This window comes from Maylandia zebra, linkage group LG7, assembly GCF_041146795.1.
Source record: "Maylandia zebra isolate NMK-2024a linkage group LG7, Mzebra_GT3a, whole genome shotgun sequence".
In the NCBI taxonomy this organism is placed as follows: Eukaryota; Metazoa; Chordata; class Actinopteri; order Cichliformes; family Cichlidae; genus Maylandia; species Maylandia zebra.
Window position 1 is genome coordinate 42996730 of NC_135173.1, and position 21741 is coordinate 43018470.

At 39.5% G+C, this 21741-nt stretch overlaps 1 protein-coding gene across 9 annotated transcripts in view; it reads left to right on the plus strand.

Moving 5' to 3' along the window:
• The window catches only part of rimbp2a (RIMS binding protein 2a), a 69833-nt gene that overhangs the window by 26361 nt on the left and 21731 nt on the right, over positions 1–21741 (plus strand). For 7 of the 9 annotated variants that reach the window (XM_012917073.3, XM_004538252.3, XM_076886412.1 and 4 more), the window contains 5 exons: positions 11136–11225; positions 13946–14068; positions 18370–18474; positions 19354–19404; positions 21628–21651. In XM_012917073.3, the coding sequence (XP_012772527.1) occupies positions 11136–11225; positions 13946–14068; positions 18370–18474; positions 19354–19404; positions 21628–21651 (393 nt within the window). The remainder of the gene's footprint in view (positions 1–11135; positions 11226–13945; positions 14069–18369; positions 18475–19353; positions 19405–21627; positions 21652–21741) is intronic. The other 2 variants (XM_012917071.3, XM_076886414.1) reach the window with 1 other exon arrangement.

Consider the following 21741-nt stretch of genomic DNA (forward strand, 5'->3'; position numbering starts at 1 on the left):
CAACCATCTGGTGGCTCACACACTGCTAATATAAGAGACAGACTAAGTCTATACCTGCACTATGAAAAGATTTAGATATAATTCGTTACTTTAATTGCAATTTACAAATAAAGAACTATAACCTAAATAATAACCAACACAAAGGCTACAAAAATGTGTTGCTGACAAACGTTAATCAGTCACAGAAACGCTGCTAAGTATCTTTCCAAAGTTAAGTAGTCAAGTCAGCTTAACGCTTGATCTCTCATTATTTTAAAAACCAACTTTTGAGGCTGGCTCTGCAGCATACTCTGTTCTCAATTGTACTCAAGAGCTTCAGTGCACAGTGGCAGATAGGTTAAAAACAAAAGTATTATAATCAATTTGAAGCTGTAGTGACAATGGAAAGAAGCATGCACTAATATAACTCATAAAAGTGCTTTGGATGATTTCAAAGTGTCTCCTGATGAGTATAAAAATGCTTTGCACTATTTGCCACTGGATATGTACCTTATATATACTCACAGTGCATGCATTTACAAATATATTGCATGTGTAAGGGGTTTATGGTTGAAACATTGGTGAAGAAACCTGTGGTGAGGCTCTGCTAATGTATTTTAAGCGTACTGTACATTTTAGCAACTGCATAATGGGGTCAGATCTAAATTATTTAGCATTTATGTGGTATGTTCTGCTGCAGATTGGGGTCATGTGAGTGTGTGTCTGTGGGTATTGGGTATGTGCATGCTTCGCCTCGTTGCTTAGTGTGTGTGTATATGTGAGCAAGTTTTTTAAATTTGGTTGAGGAGTTATGTGCTGGCTTGTCTGTGTGTGTGTGTGTGTGTGTGTGTGTGTGTGCGCATGCACTTTTCTATTCTGAACATGAAGGTCCACCCAAGCATTATGTGAGCATTAAGTTCCATCCAAGCACATGTAATCCCTAACCAGCTCCTGGGCTCCTCATTAGCATTACACTGACGTTCCTCCGAACTTATTTTCCAACCCTCTGATATTCTCTGCGTGGCCGGAGGGAACAATAGGTCGTGCTCACATCAAATGTGTTATGTCATAAGTGTGACTTGAAGCCTTACTGCCCATGTCAGTCGGGCCTGATTTCACTCTTACTGCCTGCTTCCACATTTTTCCACATACCACACAGACACACACTTCAGTGTTTACACTCCCATGCCTTAATGTTTCCTGTGGGGCATTTGTACTCTTAAGGGAAGCCAGAGTTTTCCCTGGAGGGCTGTGCATGTTCTGTCCAGCTGGATCACTCCTACACAGCATATATAGTTAAGTTTGCACATCTGGGCTCACTCTTTTTTCCTCGCCCTGTTAAGATCATTTTCAGACTGAATGCTTTTTATATTATATTCCAGTTTGTGCTTCTGATACCTATTTTTGGTGAGTGCTTGGTGGAAGCCATGGCTGCTACTCTTACTTACATTACAGGACCCTTTGCATATTCTTACTTTCTGGTTCTCCACCTGATGATTTAAGAGCTTTTGTGACCAGAATGGGGTCATAATTAGTATAATATTAAAGCTTAAAACATACTTACATCAAATGTTACCAAACACATTTTTCTGACACTCTGTCTCTTTATGTTCAGCATGCTTATAGCTAAAACAAGTGCAAGCTGTCTGTGCCCAAAGTGTCTTTATCATTTTGTAGTAATACACAGTTGTAGCATCTGTCACAGTTTTGGTTGGTTAAATGTGTTAAAAGTAAAGAAAAGTAAAACTACTGAAAATTATTTCATTTAGGAGAATGTAGCTTGTTCAGTTCAATTCAATCTAGTTATTTGTATATAGCGCCGATTCACAACAAAAGTTGCCTCAAGGCAGTTTCTATTGTAGGGTAAAGACCCTACAATAGAAACAACCCCAACAATCAGACGGCCCCCTGTCAGCAAGCACTTGGCGACAGTAGGAAGGGAAAAACTCCCTTTTAACAGAAAGAAACCTCTGGGGTGTGCTGGGGAGAGGAGAACAGAGAGAAACAGGTGTAAACACACAAAAAGTGGAAAGAGGTGAAGAAGAAATGCGCAGTGCATCATGGGACGTTCCCACAGCAGCCTGAGCCTATTGCAGCGTAACAAAGGGATGGTTCAGGGTTACCTGATCCAGCCCTGGTTATGTGCTATATCAAAAAGGGAGGTTTTAAACCTAGTCTTAAAAGTAGAGAGAGTGTCTGTTTCTTAAATCTGATCTGGGAGCTGGTTTGACAGAAGAGGGGCCTGATAGCTGCTGCAAATTTGGGGAAGTGTGCCCCTGCTGGGGAACAGCTGTAGCTACTTGTTACCTTGCCTCAGGCTTGAAACTTTGAGATGTCTGACGTGAAAAAGTCAACTCCGGTTTGCTGCTGAGTCAAAAGCAAGCACCGTAACACAAATAAACAAGTGCAAATACTACAGTTTACAGTACCGGTATTATCTTAGCTGAGCTCAAGGAGTAAGGAGAGAAGTGGCAAAGTAGCTTGAAGGGTGACGTGAGTGAGGATGTTTTGCTACGTGAAGGAGAAGTTAATCTCTTCTGACTGTAGCGCCGGCCTCTCCCTGCCTCTCCTCTGGTTTTTTCACTGAATAAAACCACGGATGGTCTCCTGCTCTTGGTCCTGCTGATATGGTAGCTGTTTGATTTCTGCTTAGAAGGCGAGCAAAACGTTAAACTACACATTCAAGAAGAATCTGTATATGTGTGATTTTACTAAATGCAAAAGACTGTACTGTGATTTCTTCTCTCCAAGAGGGTTGTAAATGTGCATAAAATTTGGTTGCCACATTGAACTGAAGTGGAGCTTTTTGTGTTAAATTTAAAAGTCTGGGACTACATATAGGCTACAGATGTGCAGGAGTGAGTCACATAATTCATGTGCAGACCTTTTTTCAAGCCTTTATTTACATGTGTGTGAAAATTCCCCAGATTGTTACTGTATCGTATGTTAGGACAACTTGCTGTATTAAAGTGACGGAGCGTGTTCATCATATGAGGTATTCTAACTACATGAGCTATTTCGAGGGGTTGTAAATGCGTGGGATTCAGTTGAAAGGTCTGCTCTGTGACACAGTGGGCGCAGAAGGGCTTAAGGCTAATATATGCCTGGAGATGCTAGTTATGCAACTCATTCATGCTTGCATGCACACACACACACACACACACGCACACACTTCAGCTCACGCTTCACTGTATTGGTATTACCCCATGCCATCTGTGTCCACAGTTTGCAAATAAAAGAGATGACCTCATAGGTCTTGTGTGACGTTCTATTATGACTGCTCACATGTACACACGGGTTTTAACCAAACACACACTACTCTCAAAACTAGATTGGCCACTCAATTATGTTTTATGAATGAGGCACTTGTAGCTGCATAATCAGCAGTACAGGTTAGAGAAATCAGCTGAAAATGCTTTGAAACTGACATTAAAAACTGACATCTTTACAGTGTCTTTTAAAAATGACATTATGGTATAGTTGCTAAAACAACATTCCATGCTAAGGGAAACAATATTAAGTCAATCTGCGATGCAGAAGGTTGCAGTTGTCATCGGAAGGGCAGAGTTTACAAATAAAATAAACACACATAAACACTACTACGTATTAAATGTTAACGCAAATCATTTGTTGTGAATGGACTGCACAGTTATAACCCAGCATTTGCTTTTGTGTCATGCCTACCAATCCAAAAGTAATGCACGGTATTAACTGCATTATAAACGACTGATCTCAAAATGCTCTTGAGACTTACTACATTATGCCAAGGAAGCTAATGTTTGGCTGAAGATCAAGTGGGATGGAAGTCACACATTCTCTCACGAAAGGGCAAACACCTATTAAGCTCTTCAGAGGACAAAGCCTGTGTTATACATCATCTTTTATGCTGAAGTGTAAAGCTTGCTAATGCTATACAATAAATCCTCCAAAATGTCCCAGCTTTTCAAAACCAATTCCTTAAGTGGGGACATACAGTGTCAATGTACAACTGTCTTAAAGTTAACCTTGAGAGTGTGTCCTCTTTTAGACTCTTTTGTGTTATGTTGTAGCTCAGTGCTTTGTAATCGGCACTGAAGTGACTTAGTTGGTCTCTTTTGGTTCAGATGTGCTTCAGGTGCACTGTGGACAGCACTTTTATCTCTCCATAGCTGCTGTCTAACATTTGCTACTCAAGTTCACTGTCTTGTCCAAGGATACTTCAAGGATACGGCATGCAGACTGGAGTAGGCAGGGATCGCTCCCCTGACCTTCCAGTGGGTAGACAGCACCACGGGAGTCACAGTGGCCGTGTTAAAAGTAAAGTAATACAAGAGTATAAATTTATTACTAGAATGATTACACCAAACAGATTTATATGCATCTTTGACTCTGAACACTAAACTGAGTTCTTCTATTGGAAATGTTACATATAACATATCCAAAGATACGTTTTTGTATAGTTTAAATCCTACTCTGCTACACCCTAGTTTACGCTCTTCTTCGCTGCCTTTGTGAGCACACTGATATCATAATAATGAATGAGAATTTCATGAGAGCTAACAATTACATACAGTATATACTGTACTAAATACTACAAGGAAGTAAGAAAAAAAACTGATGTGTTTCAGCATAAGGCTTTCCTCAGGGTTTCTGATACAAGTGGGTGCTGCCAGCCATAAAACACAACCAGGACCTAATCAGTAACAGGCACAGATGGCAACAACTAACAGTTTGTCAACATGCAAAACCAACAGTGCGCTCCAACCACCAAATCAACAAAATGTGCACAAAACACTGAAACATACTCACAGACAAAAACAAACCAAACACTTGAATAAAATTCCTTTTTTAATCCACCAGGATACACAGTTTGCAAATGATACGTCTAATGTGCTTCCCTTTGAAAGAAGTTTATTTCTTATTGCTCTCTCTTTTCAGTGACATAATGACTCCAATTCCCTTGAACGGTAGACCAAAAATGCCACATCCAGTCAGCTGAAAATGTCTCACTATAAAGCACCTCTTTCTTCTCTCTCGATCTTTTTTCGTGTTTAGAAATTCGAATCCTTAACTCCCTCTTAGTCTTACTCACATAGCATAACCCACAAGGACGTGTAAGTAAATATACTCCATGTATAGTCCTACAAGTCATCACATTACTCACTTGTATTATTTTACTCTTGTTGATTTCATTTTGTGTAATAAATGATCGCATATATCACACTGATATGCTACTCTGTCACCTGCTTCCATATCACAGTTGTTTTACAGTGAGATATTAAAGGACTGGTGGCTTGCTTTTGTCTAACGTGGCCCACTGACACACTGTACTTGGAGTGTGATTTAAATAATTGCAGGCTTATAGAGGTTTTTAAAGGATGAGTTCAAACTGAAATATTTCTTCAATTAAGTTCATAAATGTTATTTCAAATTTATAGATGTTAAAACCCTTCACATTTTAACCTTAAAGATGTACATAAAAGCAAAACCAGCTGTTCTGTTTTTAAAATTATGATCAATAAAAAAAAAAGTTAAAGGTAACATTTACAGTCTCCAGGTCAGTTTTCAGGGCGTTTGCGCTGGTCTGCATTACTAAAGCTAAGGAGCTGTCCATGGTCCTGACTGCATCAACTATTCAATAGTGGTGAGCTTGATTTTCTTGCAGAAGATGTCAGTGAGGATATAACATTACCAATTTGTCCACTCACTAACCACAAGTACAGAACAATCTCTCTCACACACTCAGTTATTAAGGACAGCTGCATGCATAGATACATTGACTGTAGATGTCCTATTATACCACTCACTCACAACGGCAGTCCAGAGTTTAATGAAGAGATCTGGAGGAAATAATCTGTTTATAATATCTCAAGATTTAAAGAGGACTGAGATAATCTAATGTAGCAAGATATGAATGTTATATATCTTAAACACAGAGGAGAATATGCCTTTTGGACGGGAAAATGGTATAAAATTTACATTCAAATACGAATGTTTGTCAACAGTGAGGAGAATATAGTTTCAGAAACTTAAGCCATGAACTTCTTTTTGCATTTTACTTGTATAAAAAGGTCATGTCTGTAGTAATTACCTATTATGGGCACATCTCTGTTTGTGACTTGCTGCTCACAGTGACGACGGCAGATGTTGTCAGTGTGTCTTTCCGCCCACAGTTAAGTGGAACAAAGTGTTTCCGCCATGACATCTAATTAATGACAATCCTCCTGCGGAAAACAGCACCAATCCTCTCCCCACAAGAATCCTATTTAGAGTCAGGAGTAGCCATCCCACAAATCTCTGCAATCATGATTTCATCCCCCATCAATTCTCCATTAGAAATGCATCATCTCCTGGCTTATTTTCTCAAGTATTATTTTGCAACATTTAATATTGCTATTAGGATCCAAAATGTGTTTTTCTAAATTCAGCAAATCCAAGATCACATCCATAAAATCCTATATTAGCTTGCAAAGGATATTTGAATGCTGCATTTAATGTCACTTAATTGGTTTTTTAATTAAAAAACAGAAGAATTTAATCTCTTAAATATTTTTTAAATAATTTGTTATTTCATCAAACACAGCTGAGTGTCCTCTGTGATTGACATAAGGACTTATTTGCCATTTTTCTTTTTCCTATGTAGCCCAGTTTAGATTCAAGTGTGTATGAATCTGAGTAGATCAAATATAATTATACAGTCACTGACTATTTTATTAGCTGGACCTTGCTGGTTATGGTATACACTGGTCAAAGAGATGGACGTGCAACAATACTCTGGAGAGCTGTGAACTTTAAACAATGGTCAATTGGTACTAAGGGGGCCAGAGTGTGCCAAGAAACTATCCTTCACACCATAATGCCACCAACAACTGAACTTTTAATACAAAGTTGGATGGATCCATGCTTTCATCTTGTTTACAGTATACCTAATCTGACCCTTGAACTGCTGGAGCAAGAATCGAGACATAACTGACCAGGGAAGGTTTTTCCAATATTCTTTTGTCCAATTTTGGTGAGCCTGTGCCTTTTGTGTTGTAACAAGTGGTTATTTGGGTTACTGTTGCCTTCCATTCAGCTCAAAGCATTCTGGCAAATCTCAGATCGACAAGGTATTTTCACTGGATGTTTTCTCATTTTCGGACCATTCTCTATAAACCCAGAGAGGGTTACCAGTAACTCTGCTAATTCTAAAATGCTTATCATATATGCATATCGTCTCATCACCAACAACCGTGCCACAGTCATGGTCACTTCTTCCATCTTTCTTCCCCATTCTGATACTCGATGTTTACATGTCTAAATGAGTCGCTGCCATTAAATATTTCTGTTAACAAGCAGTTACACTGGTATAGCTAATATATTATCCTGTGAGTTTGATTACTTCTAAGCCACTCTGCTGTATCCTACATTATTGTGTCAGTAAAATGTGGCAGAACAAAAGAATAAGAAAATAAATATTTTCTTAAAAGGGCATCTTCGGGCCTGGGTAAAGATATATTTATAGTCTAACTCACACAATAGTGCAATCCATATAACAAAATAATGTAGCTGCAGCTTGTTTTTTCGTGACTTGATGAATCATTGCTTAAATACACTGTATTTGTCTTATTTGTGGCAGGTGCCAGTTCATTTTTTTGGAAATTCTACTATTATGAAGCTCCTAAAGAAAGTGTCAACAAGAAAGTAAGATATGAGCCAGTAATATAGATGCACAGAACATTTTGAGAGTTTAGGACCTTGGTGCCTGGCAGCCGTGAACTAAGGTGGGTTCAGTAGCTAAATTTGTGGTTTTATGGACAGAATGATAATTATGGTGATGGAAGGGAGAGTCTGTATGAGTGTGTGTGGGTGTTGTGTGGTAGGCAATGAGAAATGACAGTATGGAAAGGAAGAAAGAAAGTTATCAGAGTGAATTAGACATTAGCTGTATTGATGCCTCTCCCTTAAGCCAATCCAGCCTCTCTGCATGCACATATGGAACACAGATTTCAAGATTCACACATGCCTGCTACTCTTTCACTTGCTCTGCACAGATGTCAGTGGTGTTAAATTGCGTTTTTTCTTAAGAGTACACCACATTTCCATATCCTTCATATCGTCAAACCAGATTTCTTTGTTTATTTGTGGATATTGGAGGTTTAAATTGGCACGAAAATGTGTGTGTCCTTTGGCTTCGCAGTTTAGCTGTGTGTATACAAGATGTTAGGGAGTGTTAAGCTGAGCTGTGAATGTGTGATTCACTGTAAGTGGGAGGAAGTGGAGAAGCAGACATCATTCCTGAGGCCCATAAAAAGAAGGCTTTAAAAGGTCATTCTCTTTCTTTCTGTGGTTCTTTATTACTCTCTGTCTTTTCTTTCAAACTTTCTTTTCCTTGATGGGAAAGAAGGTTGAGCAAAAGAAAGTTTAGGGTTTCTATTGCTGTCTTCTTTCCAGTTATCTGTACATTCAGTCCATCTCCTCCCCGCCTGTCTTATGGTGTCTGCTACAAGACCATGTCCTGGAGATTTAGTGAAGTGCGTGACTGAGACTGACATCTCCCTGTTTTTCATTTCTGCTTAATTAACAGCAGCATAGCTGGAGGATTTGTAACTGCTGCTGTAGGTGTGGCTCTGTACATTGAAAAACGCTGTAGTCTGCAGGGCTGTGATGTGGCGACATGAGTTACACAATAACAGCAGCAAGTGAACTCACTCACCAGTCTCTGTGTCTTCCTGTCCTTGTCTGTTCTCTATCTCGGTCTTGGTTTGATTGTGTCTCTCTGACATCCCTGGCTGTCACTCTGCCTGCACACAAAGAGATGAATGAATCTGGCTGGCCCCTCACTTTGTCTGTTTTTCTCTCTCCTCCTCTTGTCCAGAGTTTATTGAGTTCCTCGATTTATTGTACTGATAAATTTGATCATAAACCTCTGAGCTCCACAGTCTTTTCTCTTGCAGAAGGTGATACAAAGCTTTGGCCATTTTTTAACTCGTGACAGTCAGGTTCACAAGAGCATATTGCGCTGATGTATGGTGTGTCAATATGCGATTAGCGCTGTTAAGCATAATACAAAAGAGAATGTAGATAGACTGAGGGTTGTTATACTAAGCTGTTGAAGGGTAACAAACAATCCAAATGAGAAGCACAACAAAGACAAAAAAAATGAGATGGAGAACAAGTCAGTGAAACATACAATAGCACAAAAAATGGTAGACACACACAATCTGACAAAGGCTGACTCAAACTAAATAGAATACTGTGCAAAGGTTTCCTTTATATTTTGCTAGGAAAATGGAGAATAAGGGCAGTAATTCACTGAAAAATGTACAAACATGTGCAGTTTGTACAATTCTAACAAGGTGGAAAGTCAATATTTGGTATGAACACCTTTATTCGTCAACACAGCCTAAACTCTCTTAGGCAAACTTTCTTGTCATTTCTTCTTCAGTCTTCAGGAACAGTTCTCCAGGCTTCTTAGAGGACATCCAGAGCTCTTTTTTGGATGTTGGATTCATTTTCTGTCAAAATGATCCCACACTGCTTCAGTAAAGTTGAGGTCTGGGATCTGGGGAGGCCAATCCATGTCTGATCTGCAATTTTTCTAAGAACACACTCCACAGCACGCTTTCTTACAGCTAGTTTTAGTGCAAAAATTCTATTTTATGCCTATCAAACTGTGTTATTTTTTTTTTTAAAAATTCAGCTAAAGACATGCGAACAAATCATGTACGTTTTTGACAGTCTACTAATAATTGGTATCTTGCTAAGAGGGACTTATTCAGTTAGGTTGATTGGTTCAAAGGTCATTCAACCGAACTTCAAAGTGGATAAACAAACAAAAAAGAAAACAGCCAATACCAAAAGGAGAACTGATACTCAAGACGTCTTTAAAAATGACAAGAAGTTATGGCTCTTTGGAAGCAACATATAAAGAAATTATGTTGTGAAGTGTAGCTCAAGACTTCTGTACAAGGAGGCCAGGTTAAACAGGAACAACTGAAACTAATGAGGAATGACACAATAATAGTAGTAAGTAGTAATATAGTACTTTCAATGCAGGAGAAACAAAGAATAACCCAATATCAGTAAACATAACATAAACCATTACAAGTGTGGCTCTGCCGTTTTGAATATAAATGTATAGAGGTTGTGTTTCAGTGTATCTGAAATCCAAGTTTACTTTCAAACCTCCCCTGGACAGTAACTGTTGCATTTGGAAACAGTATTTTTAAAAACAAGCCCTGCTCTTTTTCCTGACTAGACATAACAAGAAAATAAAACCTGTCATTAAGTCCTGTTGCTTTTTGTTTGAAGACAAAGAGGAAAGGCCTTGCTGCTATTATAAAATACTTACCCACATTTTAATGCCGTAGTGTTGAGAATGGCAATGAGCAGTATCAGTGAAGTGGTATTACGTGCCAGGATATGAACAGTCACAGTAAAAATCACTCTTGAGTGCGCTGCGGCGTGATAGGAGGAGAGCATTGGCCTAGTTTGAGTCTGGCGTAATTATGTAATGCTTGAGTACCTGCAGCACCAGCGGCATGACAACTTCTGAATGTAGAGGGAGCAGACAGGAACTGCACATCACTTTTCAATCCTTTTACGTGGTTTGCAAGTTAATCTCGTCTTTAGCTAGGAGGGTTTTACTGACAGTGTGCGCACGATTGCTTATTTAGTACTCGACTAACATTCTGGGACTCCCTTGTTACATCTTTTTCTCCTCACTTTAGTTTTTTCCCCCTATTTCTCCCTCAGATATTTTCTTGCTTCCTGTTGCTCTTTCTCACAATTCCAATTTTCTTCATTTACCCCCCACCCCCCCCACCCCCCACCCACACCCCATTTTCCTCTCTTTCTTTCTTCCCATTCCCTCATCTTTTTCAGCTTTCACCCTCCATTCCTAAAGCCACATACCAAATGGAGGGTGACAGTATGCAGCTGTGGGTTTTGTCCTCCAGACGGCATCTTAGAAAAAGATTATCCACACAAACACACACACACTCGCAGATGCATACATATGGAGGGAGCGATCGACGCTAACCTAAGTTGCTTAGGTCGCTTCTTTCACTTATATAATAATTTTGAGGTGTAGTTTTGCTGTGTGGCTTGCACTCAGATGTAAATTTCCTTGTAAGCAGGAGGATAATGGAACAAGACAACCAACTCTTTCTTTGTTGCTTTCTCTTCCTTCTCAGAAAGCAAAGCTCCATGCTGCCTTGCAGGAGAAAAATCGTTTGAACCTTGAGTTGATCAACCACCATCTGAAGGCATCCAAGTATGACCAGGTGAGAAATTCACACATGTACTGTGCAAGTATGCATTGGAAGTACACACACAGGAAAATGAAAGAAATCAGTGAATGAGCTTGGTATGATCTGTTTTTTCTGTATCAACGATGCAGGAAAAGAAACGCACACACAGTGGCTTTGAGAAAAAGGAGCAGTCAAACGACGGAACTTGTCCATCTTGTCAGATCAATATATCAGATTGATTTCCAAATATTAACAGTGTTGAGCCACAATTGTTTTGTTTTTTTTATGTTTTGCTTTCAATTATATAATTGTTCTTGAGCAATAGTTCTTCAGGGTTTCTGAAGGTCTGTTTTTCATTGGACATTGGCTTCTTTTTCACTCACTTTCAGTCCTGTCCTCGTTCCTGGCTGGTTTCATTCACTAATTTCTTTAGGTCAATCTACAAAAGAAAATAACACATATACCAGACAGAAATGGTCTCAGTGGAAGAATGGCTATTAAGACACCATTCTTAAGCAAGGAAAACACAATGGAAGCTCTCTCATGGTTTGGGCCTACAATTCAAAATGTGTCAGATTTTGGTCCACCTTCGAAAGCATTTAATAATAATAATAATAATGGATACTTTATTGATCCCCATGGGGAAATTACTTGTTTTTCTCTGCATTTGACCCATTCACTCAGTGAAGCAGCGGGCAGCCCACTAAGCAGGCGCCCGGGGAGCAGTGTGTAGGGACGGTACCTTGCTCAGGGGTACCTCAGGGTAGCCGTTAAGTGGATTCGAACCGCCGACCTTCCGATCATGGGGCGACCACTTTACCTACTGAGCTATCCCTGCCCCAATTAGCTACAGCTTAATTTTTCAGCATGACAATGATCCCGAACACACTGTCAATGCATTAAAAGGAAAAAAGTAAAACACCTGAATAGAAAAACACACAAATGAATATTATCAGTCATGGATTGACCTCCTTGGAGCTGTTATTGAAGCATTGTGGGATCATCTTGACAAAGAACAGAACCAGACGCCAACATTCAAAGAATAGCTTGAAGAAGAAGCCTGGAGAACTATTCCTGAAGACTGCTTGAAGAAATCACTAGAAAGCTCACCTAAGACAGTTTAAGCTGTGCTAAAGAATAAACACAGTCATACCAACTATTGACTTTAACCTCATTAGGATTGTGCAAACTCTTATCTACTGTATTTCCACGTATGTTTGGACGTGTTTCAATTAATTGCTGCACCTATCTCCGATTTTTCTAGCAAAATAAACAGAAAAAAGGGTTTGCTCAAAACTTGTGACGTGTTGTATACACACACACACACACACACACACACACACACACACACACACACTACTGCTACTTTCCCTTTCCTAATATTGTGCTTTTACTAATGCTGGCTCCCTGGTTTCCTGACTTCACATACTGATACATACGCATGCACACAGACCCATAAAGAGAGACAGTGACCGTTTGTGATGGTAGGCGATTAGCTGCTCTGGCGCTAATTGTGACTTTCACAGAGGGGACAGATCTGACATGTGTCCAGGGACTCAGCTCAGAGCTTTTGCTCCAAAGTGTCACAGAAAACGATGCCATCTGTTCACCGACAAGGTGGCCACGGAGATGAAAAGAAAGTGGGGCAAATGTGTGTGCAGTCCTGCCACATATACTGTATAACTGAGTGTGACTGGCTTGTAAGGGCAATTAAGACAAAGGCACAGTGAAAATGTATTTACGTGTGCATAAATAGATAGTGAATTAATGACAAGGGGAGAAGAGAACGACAGAAGCTGAGAGTAAGAAATGAAGAGACGGGAAACAAGACGGGGGATGTGATTAGAGAATCAGAGTACATAAATTGCATTTGCTTCGTAGGATCTTTGATAGATTAGAGAGAACTGATCAACTTAACTATTTTATGTTTATCACAGAAGCAGTGTTATTTTGATTGCTCAGAGTCGTTAGTGGTAACTTTTCTTTTAGCGACTGAGTTTTTAAGAAATATCAGACATATAACTCATTAAATCGAAATGTTAAGCAAAGAATGTTGAATAAAAAACAACTCCTTTGCTTGTCTGGTTTAATTAGTAACATCAGCAGTGACACAATTGATCTCTAAATAAAATGATTAGATAAAATAGAAATATTCATCCGTGTTAAGCCGCATGTATCTTTGATGTACTTCTAAATGTTATTTTTGTGAGTAAGCTTATCTATTGTGTCTCTCATCTCATGCTAATTAACGAGATGATAGGTGTGGTTCAGCTCAGTCCTTTGAGGAACCGGCTTAGCTCAAGGCCTCTGACCGATGAAGAGACGAGCGGCAGAAATGCTCAAGTCAGCAACGCTGTCTCATCAACGCTAAATGAAAATGTGCTGATTAATTTCTCTTCAAACTGTGAACTCTCAATCAACCCTCGAGCCACAAAAATGCAGCCTCTATTCATAAATGTGAAAAGTAGGTCTGCTGCAAGAACAAACCTCATAAAAATTGCATGCTTGTTTTGCTCTTTATAAAACAGACTGCATTTTGAGACTCTTCAAGTAAAACAACGACGACGCAATTAAAGTGTTTTCGTTCTTCGCTTTGTTGTGGTTTTCTCTTTGCCTCTTTTGCTGCTGACCTTTTTTTCTTTTCCACCCACAGTTATTCAAATTCATGTTTTAACAATCCACTTAACCTTCGCTTGTTTCTCATCTATCCCTTCGTTGTGTCTGTGCTCAATTCATGATTCGAACTCTTGCAGGTGCAATCCGACTATGATCGGCTGAGACAGACTTTTGCTGTAGTGAGTCAGGAGAGAGACGTGGCCCAGGAGCAGAGGAGCCAACTCCAGGAAAAAGTGGATAACCTGGAACACGTTTTAAAGGTGGGACAAATTTTTTTGCCTTAATAATATCAGATTTGAGTTCCTCTGTGCTATTTGACCACACATAAACCCCTGGACTAAAGATTTCACTCATTTCTTGTATAAATTTTATTGTCTTACCTACTTTTCGCACAGATTTCAGATGTAATTACCTGTAATTATTATTCAGTTTCTGTGCATTTATTTGAGTCTAAATTTAGTTCAACAGACCACTAAACAATCTGTAAAGTCAACCACACACCTGTTGTACCTATGAGTAGAAGATGTGATGACCCAAGCCTAAACCACCTTTTCTTGCTTCTTTTTCTCCATTACATCAATCCATCTCACTCCATTTCTCCAGCATTCCCATCTTCTTCATAGTCCAACATGTGTTCACTTCAGTAGTCCTCACACCAGTCACGATAACTGATTTTTCAGGCCCAGTTTTACTGTCACTCTTTCGGAAATATTCCCATTTCCCATGCATTTGTGTCCTCAGAAAACCTGAGAAGGAAACTGAGGCAATACATGAGGTGTAGTGTCACCGGCTTCATGGAAAGGCTGTTTTCTTTATTGTGTTCTGGTCTGCCAATAGTAATCAGACACAGTCTCGCTGCACTGCGAGAGGGACTCTCATTACAAATCCTCGCCTCCCTGCATCTCCTATCGATTGTGTGTCTGTCAGGATATTTGAGAGCGAAATGTACCCGCATGAGAAAAACTGACCAGCTCCCCGATACAGCAGAGAAAGCTTTGTCACTTTCTCATTGTGCATTGATTATGGAGACAAAGAAATAATTTAGAGAAAATTACACAGGATAATGTGGGTGGAGAAAGCAGAGATGGTAGAAACACAGTGTGAAAGAACAGAAAAAGACCTGGTTCAAAACTAATGAGATGCAGCACTGTCTGTGTTATTTTTAATCATATAATCTGATAACAAAAGTTTTCTTTTTGTTGTTTGTTTTGGTCAAAGTCTGGTATACAAGTTAGAACACAAGGTGGGAGGAAATAATTATTTGATCCCCTGCTGAATTTGTGAGTTTGCTCACTTACAAAGAAATGAAAAGTCTCCAATTTTTATGGTAGTTCAGTGTTAATGCAGGCAGACAGAATATCAACCAATTATCCAGAAAAGAATAGACATTTGATCCTCTTCAACCCAGCCTGAATTCTGGCTCTCACCGATTGGGTGTGTTTGGGTCTGGAGCTCCATGCAAGATCCTGATGAGAATGATCGTGAGAAAGGTGGTGGATCAGACCAAAACTACATCGGAGGTGTTTGTTAATATTCTAAAGGCAGTTGAGACCACAGTCACCGAGGACACCAATGGTAACACACTTTGGCATAATGGATTAAAGTCTTGAAGCAACTGTAAGGTCCCCCTGCTCAAGGCCACATGTACAGGCCCGACTTAAGTTTGCCAGTGAACATCTAAATGATCCAGAGAAGGCTTGGGAGGCAGTGCTGTGGAGAGATGAACCCAAAATCAAGCTCTTTGGCATCAACTTGTTTGCCATACACGGAGGTGGAAACATATTCTTTTGGGACGTTTTTCTCCAGAGGGTGCAAGACAACTTTACCACATTTAGGGGCCAGTGGTTTGGGCCTCGTACCACGAAATCTTGGATGAGAACTTAGACAGCAAGAACACTAAAGATGGGTTGTGGATGGATCTTTCAGCATGGTAGTGACCCAAACCATACCACCAAGGTACCATAGGAGTGGGTAAAGAAGGAAAACTTCAAGGTCATGATCTCTTAGCCCTGCGATGTTTGGAAACCTGGTAACCAACTACAAGAAATGCTGCTGTGCTTGCCAACAAGGGTTTCTCCACAGAGTACTAAGTCATGTTTTCCTCATTTCATTCAATGTCGTGCAAATCAATTTATAATTTTCACATAATTTGTTTTTTCAGGATCTTTGGTTACTATTCTGTGTATCCATTACAATGGAACTACTATAAAAATGAGAGACTGTTAATTTCTCTGTGAGCAAACATACAGAGGATCAAACACTGCTGTCTTTAACCTCCTAAGACCCGAACTCTTCCACGACATGCATTTTTAATTTCTCTTTGATATTTGGGCATATTGGGACCCAATGAATGTAAAAACAAAGAATTACCAGATTTTTTTTTTTTACCTTATTTTTGTTTTTAAGAAAAATAAGAGCCACATATGAGGATATTCGTTTAAAACTGCGATAGAACAGTAGCAGTATAATGTCCCCGTAAGTGGATATCAGGCCCTTGCAGAGCAAAATTGAGTATTTTGGTCTAAATAACCCAAAATGTGATGTCCACATATGTGGATGTCAGGTCCTAAGAGGTTAAAGCGAGCAACCAATTTAACTAGGAAACAGATTTTTTTTTAAAAAGAAAAAACCCCACTATATTGTATTTAGTAGTTTTTTTTCTTATCTGTGGCCATGGCTCATGTTACACTTACAAAACAGAGTTTAAGATGGTAAGATTTTCATTGGCAGTGATCAGAAGGGACAGGATTAGAAATGAGAACAAACATATAAACTAATAATCTGCAGTGACATCAGACCTTTGTTAGACATGTATGTGTGTCAACAGAGGTAAATCCAGAGTGTAGTCTTAAAAATTGTGAATTATAGTATTATAGTATAGTATATAGTATAGAATTATAGCGTGACTATAGTAATGTGATGGAGAGCTGACCATTATCAGGCCGTGATTTATCTTCCAGTTGGATTTTGGGGACCTCCTGGCTTTTGTTTTGGTATACTGTTGACAGATGTTTTTAATTTGCCAGTGTCTTCCTCCTCATTCAGTAGAGACACAACCAGTTTATGGATGTTGACAAGTGAGACTGTCCCGAGGAACAGCCAAAGCATTAGCTCCAAATAAAGTCTGAAACTTCTCAACAGCAAATATCAGGTCAAGCCTGAAGTTTTTGACAATAATTTTAAGTCAGTTCATAAGACGTCATGAGTTTTATAGGCAGTCAGTTGCATTTTTTTTTCCAGGTGCCTGATGTCACGTGCTTTTAATGCCCAGTTAAATAGAGTCTGTTTTGATTCCTGTCTCTAATAAGTCAGCATCTTTCTTTTGCTGTTTCAATCCAGTCTTAGTCAACTTTTCAAGGCCTCGAGTCCACATCAAGCAGTGTAGACCTTGGATAACTCTGCAGTAGTCCAAGGGTTGGAGCTGTTTGAAATTGTAATAAGTTAACTAAAGCAGATAAAGTGAAAGATTGCAGATCTTTTTAAAATGACAAAACGAGGTGTTTAAATGCAGGCGTGACCATTGGTTCCCGTGTGAAAAAGCAAGGGTTAAAAAAGCAGTTTCACTAAGGCTCCAGTGACAGCCTCTCAGCTACCCCGGTCCTCTGCAGCTTAGAGCTTCTCCATGATTATGCAAAGCAGCGACTGGCTGCTCAGGACACCTCGAAGCCACTCCCGGAGGTAAAGAAGATTTTCTTTTTTCAAGGGAGAAAGAACAGGGAAAAAAATATGAATGTCAGAGCTTTCTAAGCTGTCTTTTCTTCTTAAGCTCACAGAGACATCCTATGGCCTTAATTCTGTTTCTGCAAGATGTGGCAGCTGGTTGTGACTTCATGCATAGATACTGTACAGTCATGACTTGGCTAATTTGGCAAAGGGTAGATTTGGATCAGGAGCGACTATGCGTGACAGCTTTGTGTAAGTCAGTGCAGACTATAGAGTATGTTTGGTGCCAGAGATATATATGTTACAGAAGCCAGTGTTACTTAATGCTCTTCTCTTCACGTACCTTGCCTCTTAAGTGACATCGTATGTGAGGGTGCAAAATCTTTAAACTTTAAACAACCAACATATAATGTGCTAATTACTAAGCTTAACGGGCTGCTAGTTGGCAGATCTCTAAACTGTCATATAGAAGCAAGCTGTTTTCTTCCACTTCAGCCTTAGATAAACTAGGTGGTAATTGGTATTAATATTTTTATCCAACTCTTGGCAACCTTTCAAATGAATTGCTTGGTTTAATCTTTGAGGATTAGGCAATGCTTCACTTCAATTTGTGGGATTTATTACACTGAAGCTGATGCAACAACACTGTGGCTATTCCTATTTTTCCAAGCAGTCCTCATTTTTCCTCAGAAATGGATGCAATGTCGCTAAATCAGGTGGACAGGGCTCAGATTCCTCAAAAGCTCTTGCCAGAGTGGTAGAGAGAATAGATTTACTCGATGACATTGAAACGTGAGAATACTGTTTTCAACAAAAGATTGCAGCTGGGTAATTTATTATTTTTGCAGTAGTGTTGGAAATAATCTCTCCTCCTTCTGCTTCCTCTGTTTCTTCCTAGCATATGCATGAGGCTGTAGAGCTAAAGCAACAGTTGCAGACAGAGCATGAGCAAGCCTTGGTGGCCCTTCACACCAAGCAGAAGGAGATCAATCAATTGCAAAAGGTATGTTTAAAAACCGCTTTAAGTCTATTCTTTTAATACTTTTGGCAGAATCCCTCCTTGGTTATCAACTTTTGTGTAGTGAATTTATGCCAAAGGTCTTTGTTTGGATAATGATGTGTCTTGAGCCACTTTATGCTGAATCACTGCTACTGTATCAGAAAATACAGATACCTCATATAGCCCGCCCCAAAATCAGCAGATGTGATTACAAATGCAGCCATGGTCCCTTTGATCGTGTGATGAAGAACACGGCTAAAAATGCTGCGTTTGTAGTTGCTGATATATTTGTACACATTACAAATATCTTGCAGCATGAAGATCTGACCTGTTGTGGTTGTTTTATTCTTTTTTGATATTTCGTAAAAAAAAAGGATATACATGTGCGCATGTGTTCCTGCTTACTGTTTCCTTCCTATGATGATGACTGAAATAATATCAAATACCTTCTGGATTAGACCACAAGTTTAACATGATGAAAAGTGTCTCTTTCTCGGAAGTCTGTGAGGTTTGTTTGTCTCATTTTGGTCCCATTTTTGCATTGATGTTTGTTCAAAAGAGAATCATTAATGTTCAAAGATGCAGATCATTCAAACTGAGACAAATTGATTTGCACAGTCGCTCAAGAGTGGGTTTAATTTCACTGCCTTTAACAGCCAGTACTTGGACACTAACATGTCCTAAAATAAGCCAGTTGCTTTTTATTGGAGCTGTACCATCAGAAGTAGGCATCTCTTCAAGTACCAGCTCTGTTTGATGAACCAGTGAGCATCCGCCAGGGTATTGCGTTGACAGTATGTCAGCTGTGTACTGTCTATTCTACCTCATGGACCGTGATCACAGTGTCAGCTGTCATTGTGTGTTTCTGTGTGTTCTCTGCAGGCTTGGGTTCAAACTGACCAAGAGCATGAGGAAGCAGTACACCTGTTAGAGGTACAGTAAGCTGAACAAACCCTTATGTTTCCTGGATTGCTGTGTTTCTTAAACATAGTGGAGCTTTCTGTTTTAACCAGGCGAATCAAAACACATCCTTAAGATGGTTCATGTAGTATTGGGTCAGTTTTCCAGATGAAATAAGGGGAAACATGGATAAGTTGGTGATGAAGCTCTCCTTTTTGGAACATATGGAAAAGACTCGAAGCTTGTCTATGTATCAAGTTAGCTGCTGTAAAACATCCTGTCTGGCTCTACTACAGCACCCAGTGCTTTGAACTAGCCTTGAACTTTTAGCTTCAGTTTTAGCTTTATGGTTATTTCCATCTTCTTTTCTGGAGCAGGAAGTGGCCATATTTAAATGAGATAGTGGAGTGTTAAATTATAAACTAAGGCCAGTAATCTTGATTGTACATATATCTATGGGTGCAGTGTGGAGACTTCTTCGATTGTTTTATAGTATAACAACTGCACAGCAAGCTATATTAATTGTCTGATATATTAAAAGTACTGTAAGAGGCACAAAGACACCACAGAGATGGTCAAAATGTCCAACGCTGGGCTCTAAAAGTGAGAATTTTAGGCTATGTCCACACGTAGGGTGTTTGCTAAAACTGAGATTTTTCTGAGGTCATTTTGAAAAACATCTCAGTCCAAATGTAAATGCAAAGAGCGATCTACTGTCTGTCAAGAACATGCCAAAGCAACAAGCTGCGATATAAACGTAACTGGGAGGAAATGTTAGCTAATCAAAAGCTCACAATCTGACATCAAAAAGGAGATGAAAGCGCACACCTTTGATGTTGCAAGACACAATATAGAGTTTTTCTTTCCAACATTCAATTGTGTAAATGCAGAAACTTGAAGGTTGTTTTTTTTTTTTTAATCTTCACCCCAGCAGTTTTTTTTTTTTTTTAAATGTCTGTTTCCAGTGCAGTTCTTTAGATATTTTATCCTGGGCTAACATCAACCAACACTGCCATCCTCAGAGCCATTCTACATTTGGGGCTAAAATAAAATAAGCGAGGTATATTTGTCAAACGAATGTATTAGTTTAACTGCGTGACTCACACCCACACCATCTTCAGTAATCACCTCTGCTGAGCCTGAAATCGAACGCAGAGACGCAGGAAATTATTTAAATTAAGTAAATTGAAAAGTGACGTTTCTTGGACTAACTAGTGCATTTAAACTGGCAACACATTAAGAGAGATGTTAAAAAAAGGCACCGTCTGCACACGCCTACGTAGGCCTTCAACGACGTCTAATCAGGCTAATTGAAAACAGCTGCGTGGGTGGACAAGCAGAGTTTTAATGTGGAGCCATACGACGCAAGTTTATTCTAAACTTGAACTTATGACACATGGGTACCGTTGGGGTTCTGGACTCTCTTCTAATGAAGTCCCATAAGTAAGTTTCCCCCCGTCTCTCTTCCAGCAAAACACTTATCTGCTTGGCTACACTATTGTGTAGTTTTTTCCAGTACTCCACACCAGATTGTGACTCATACATCAGACTAGTCAGACAATAGCGTATCCTTTGTGCTTGCGGTCACATTTCTATCTTCTTATTCAGGCTGCTTTTGTTATAGCGCTCCAAACGCTTCTGTTTAGTAGTTGCGTTGTCACGCGTTGCATTGACGCTTCACGTCGCCCCCCCCCCGGATGGTAATCGTTGACCCGCTGTTTCATCACAGACCTCTACTCAAAATTATTTTCTCGTCTTACTTTAAATCCTTTTGCTACGAGAATACGTCGCAGACTCCTTTGTGTGCGGCTCATATGAGGTCACGTTATTATCCATCTGGAGCGCTCTAATACGATTTTACTGAGCAAGCAGACTGAGTTTGGCTCAGAAAAAACAGTTTGGTCAGAGAAATTGAAACTCTGTCAAGGAGATCTCTTCCTAGAAATCCCTGAATCAGTTGGTCTCTTTCACAGGCGCGTTTCTCTATAGTTATGGGCAAATATGGCCACAGGAGGGAAAGCATAGTTGTGCTGTCTGTAGGTGTGAAATCCCCATATGTTTTCCACTCTGTGTTTTTGTGCTTAGGAGTCCATTTCAGTTTGACAAACACATTTGTCTTATTTTTTTGTCGACTCATAAATACATTTGTGTTCTCATTGGTTCCCCTTCCGTTTGCTTTTATTAACGATTGGTTCTTTTTGCATTTTTTTCCTTTCTTTACTTACTACTTCTGATTTCCACATTTTGTCTGAACAGAACAATAAGGACAGAATGTTTCAGGTATTTATTTTCATCCCTGATTAGTTAGTTACATCACCCTTTCTTTCCTCTTCGAATTTTCCTTTAATTGCAAACCTGTGAAACCAAAAT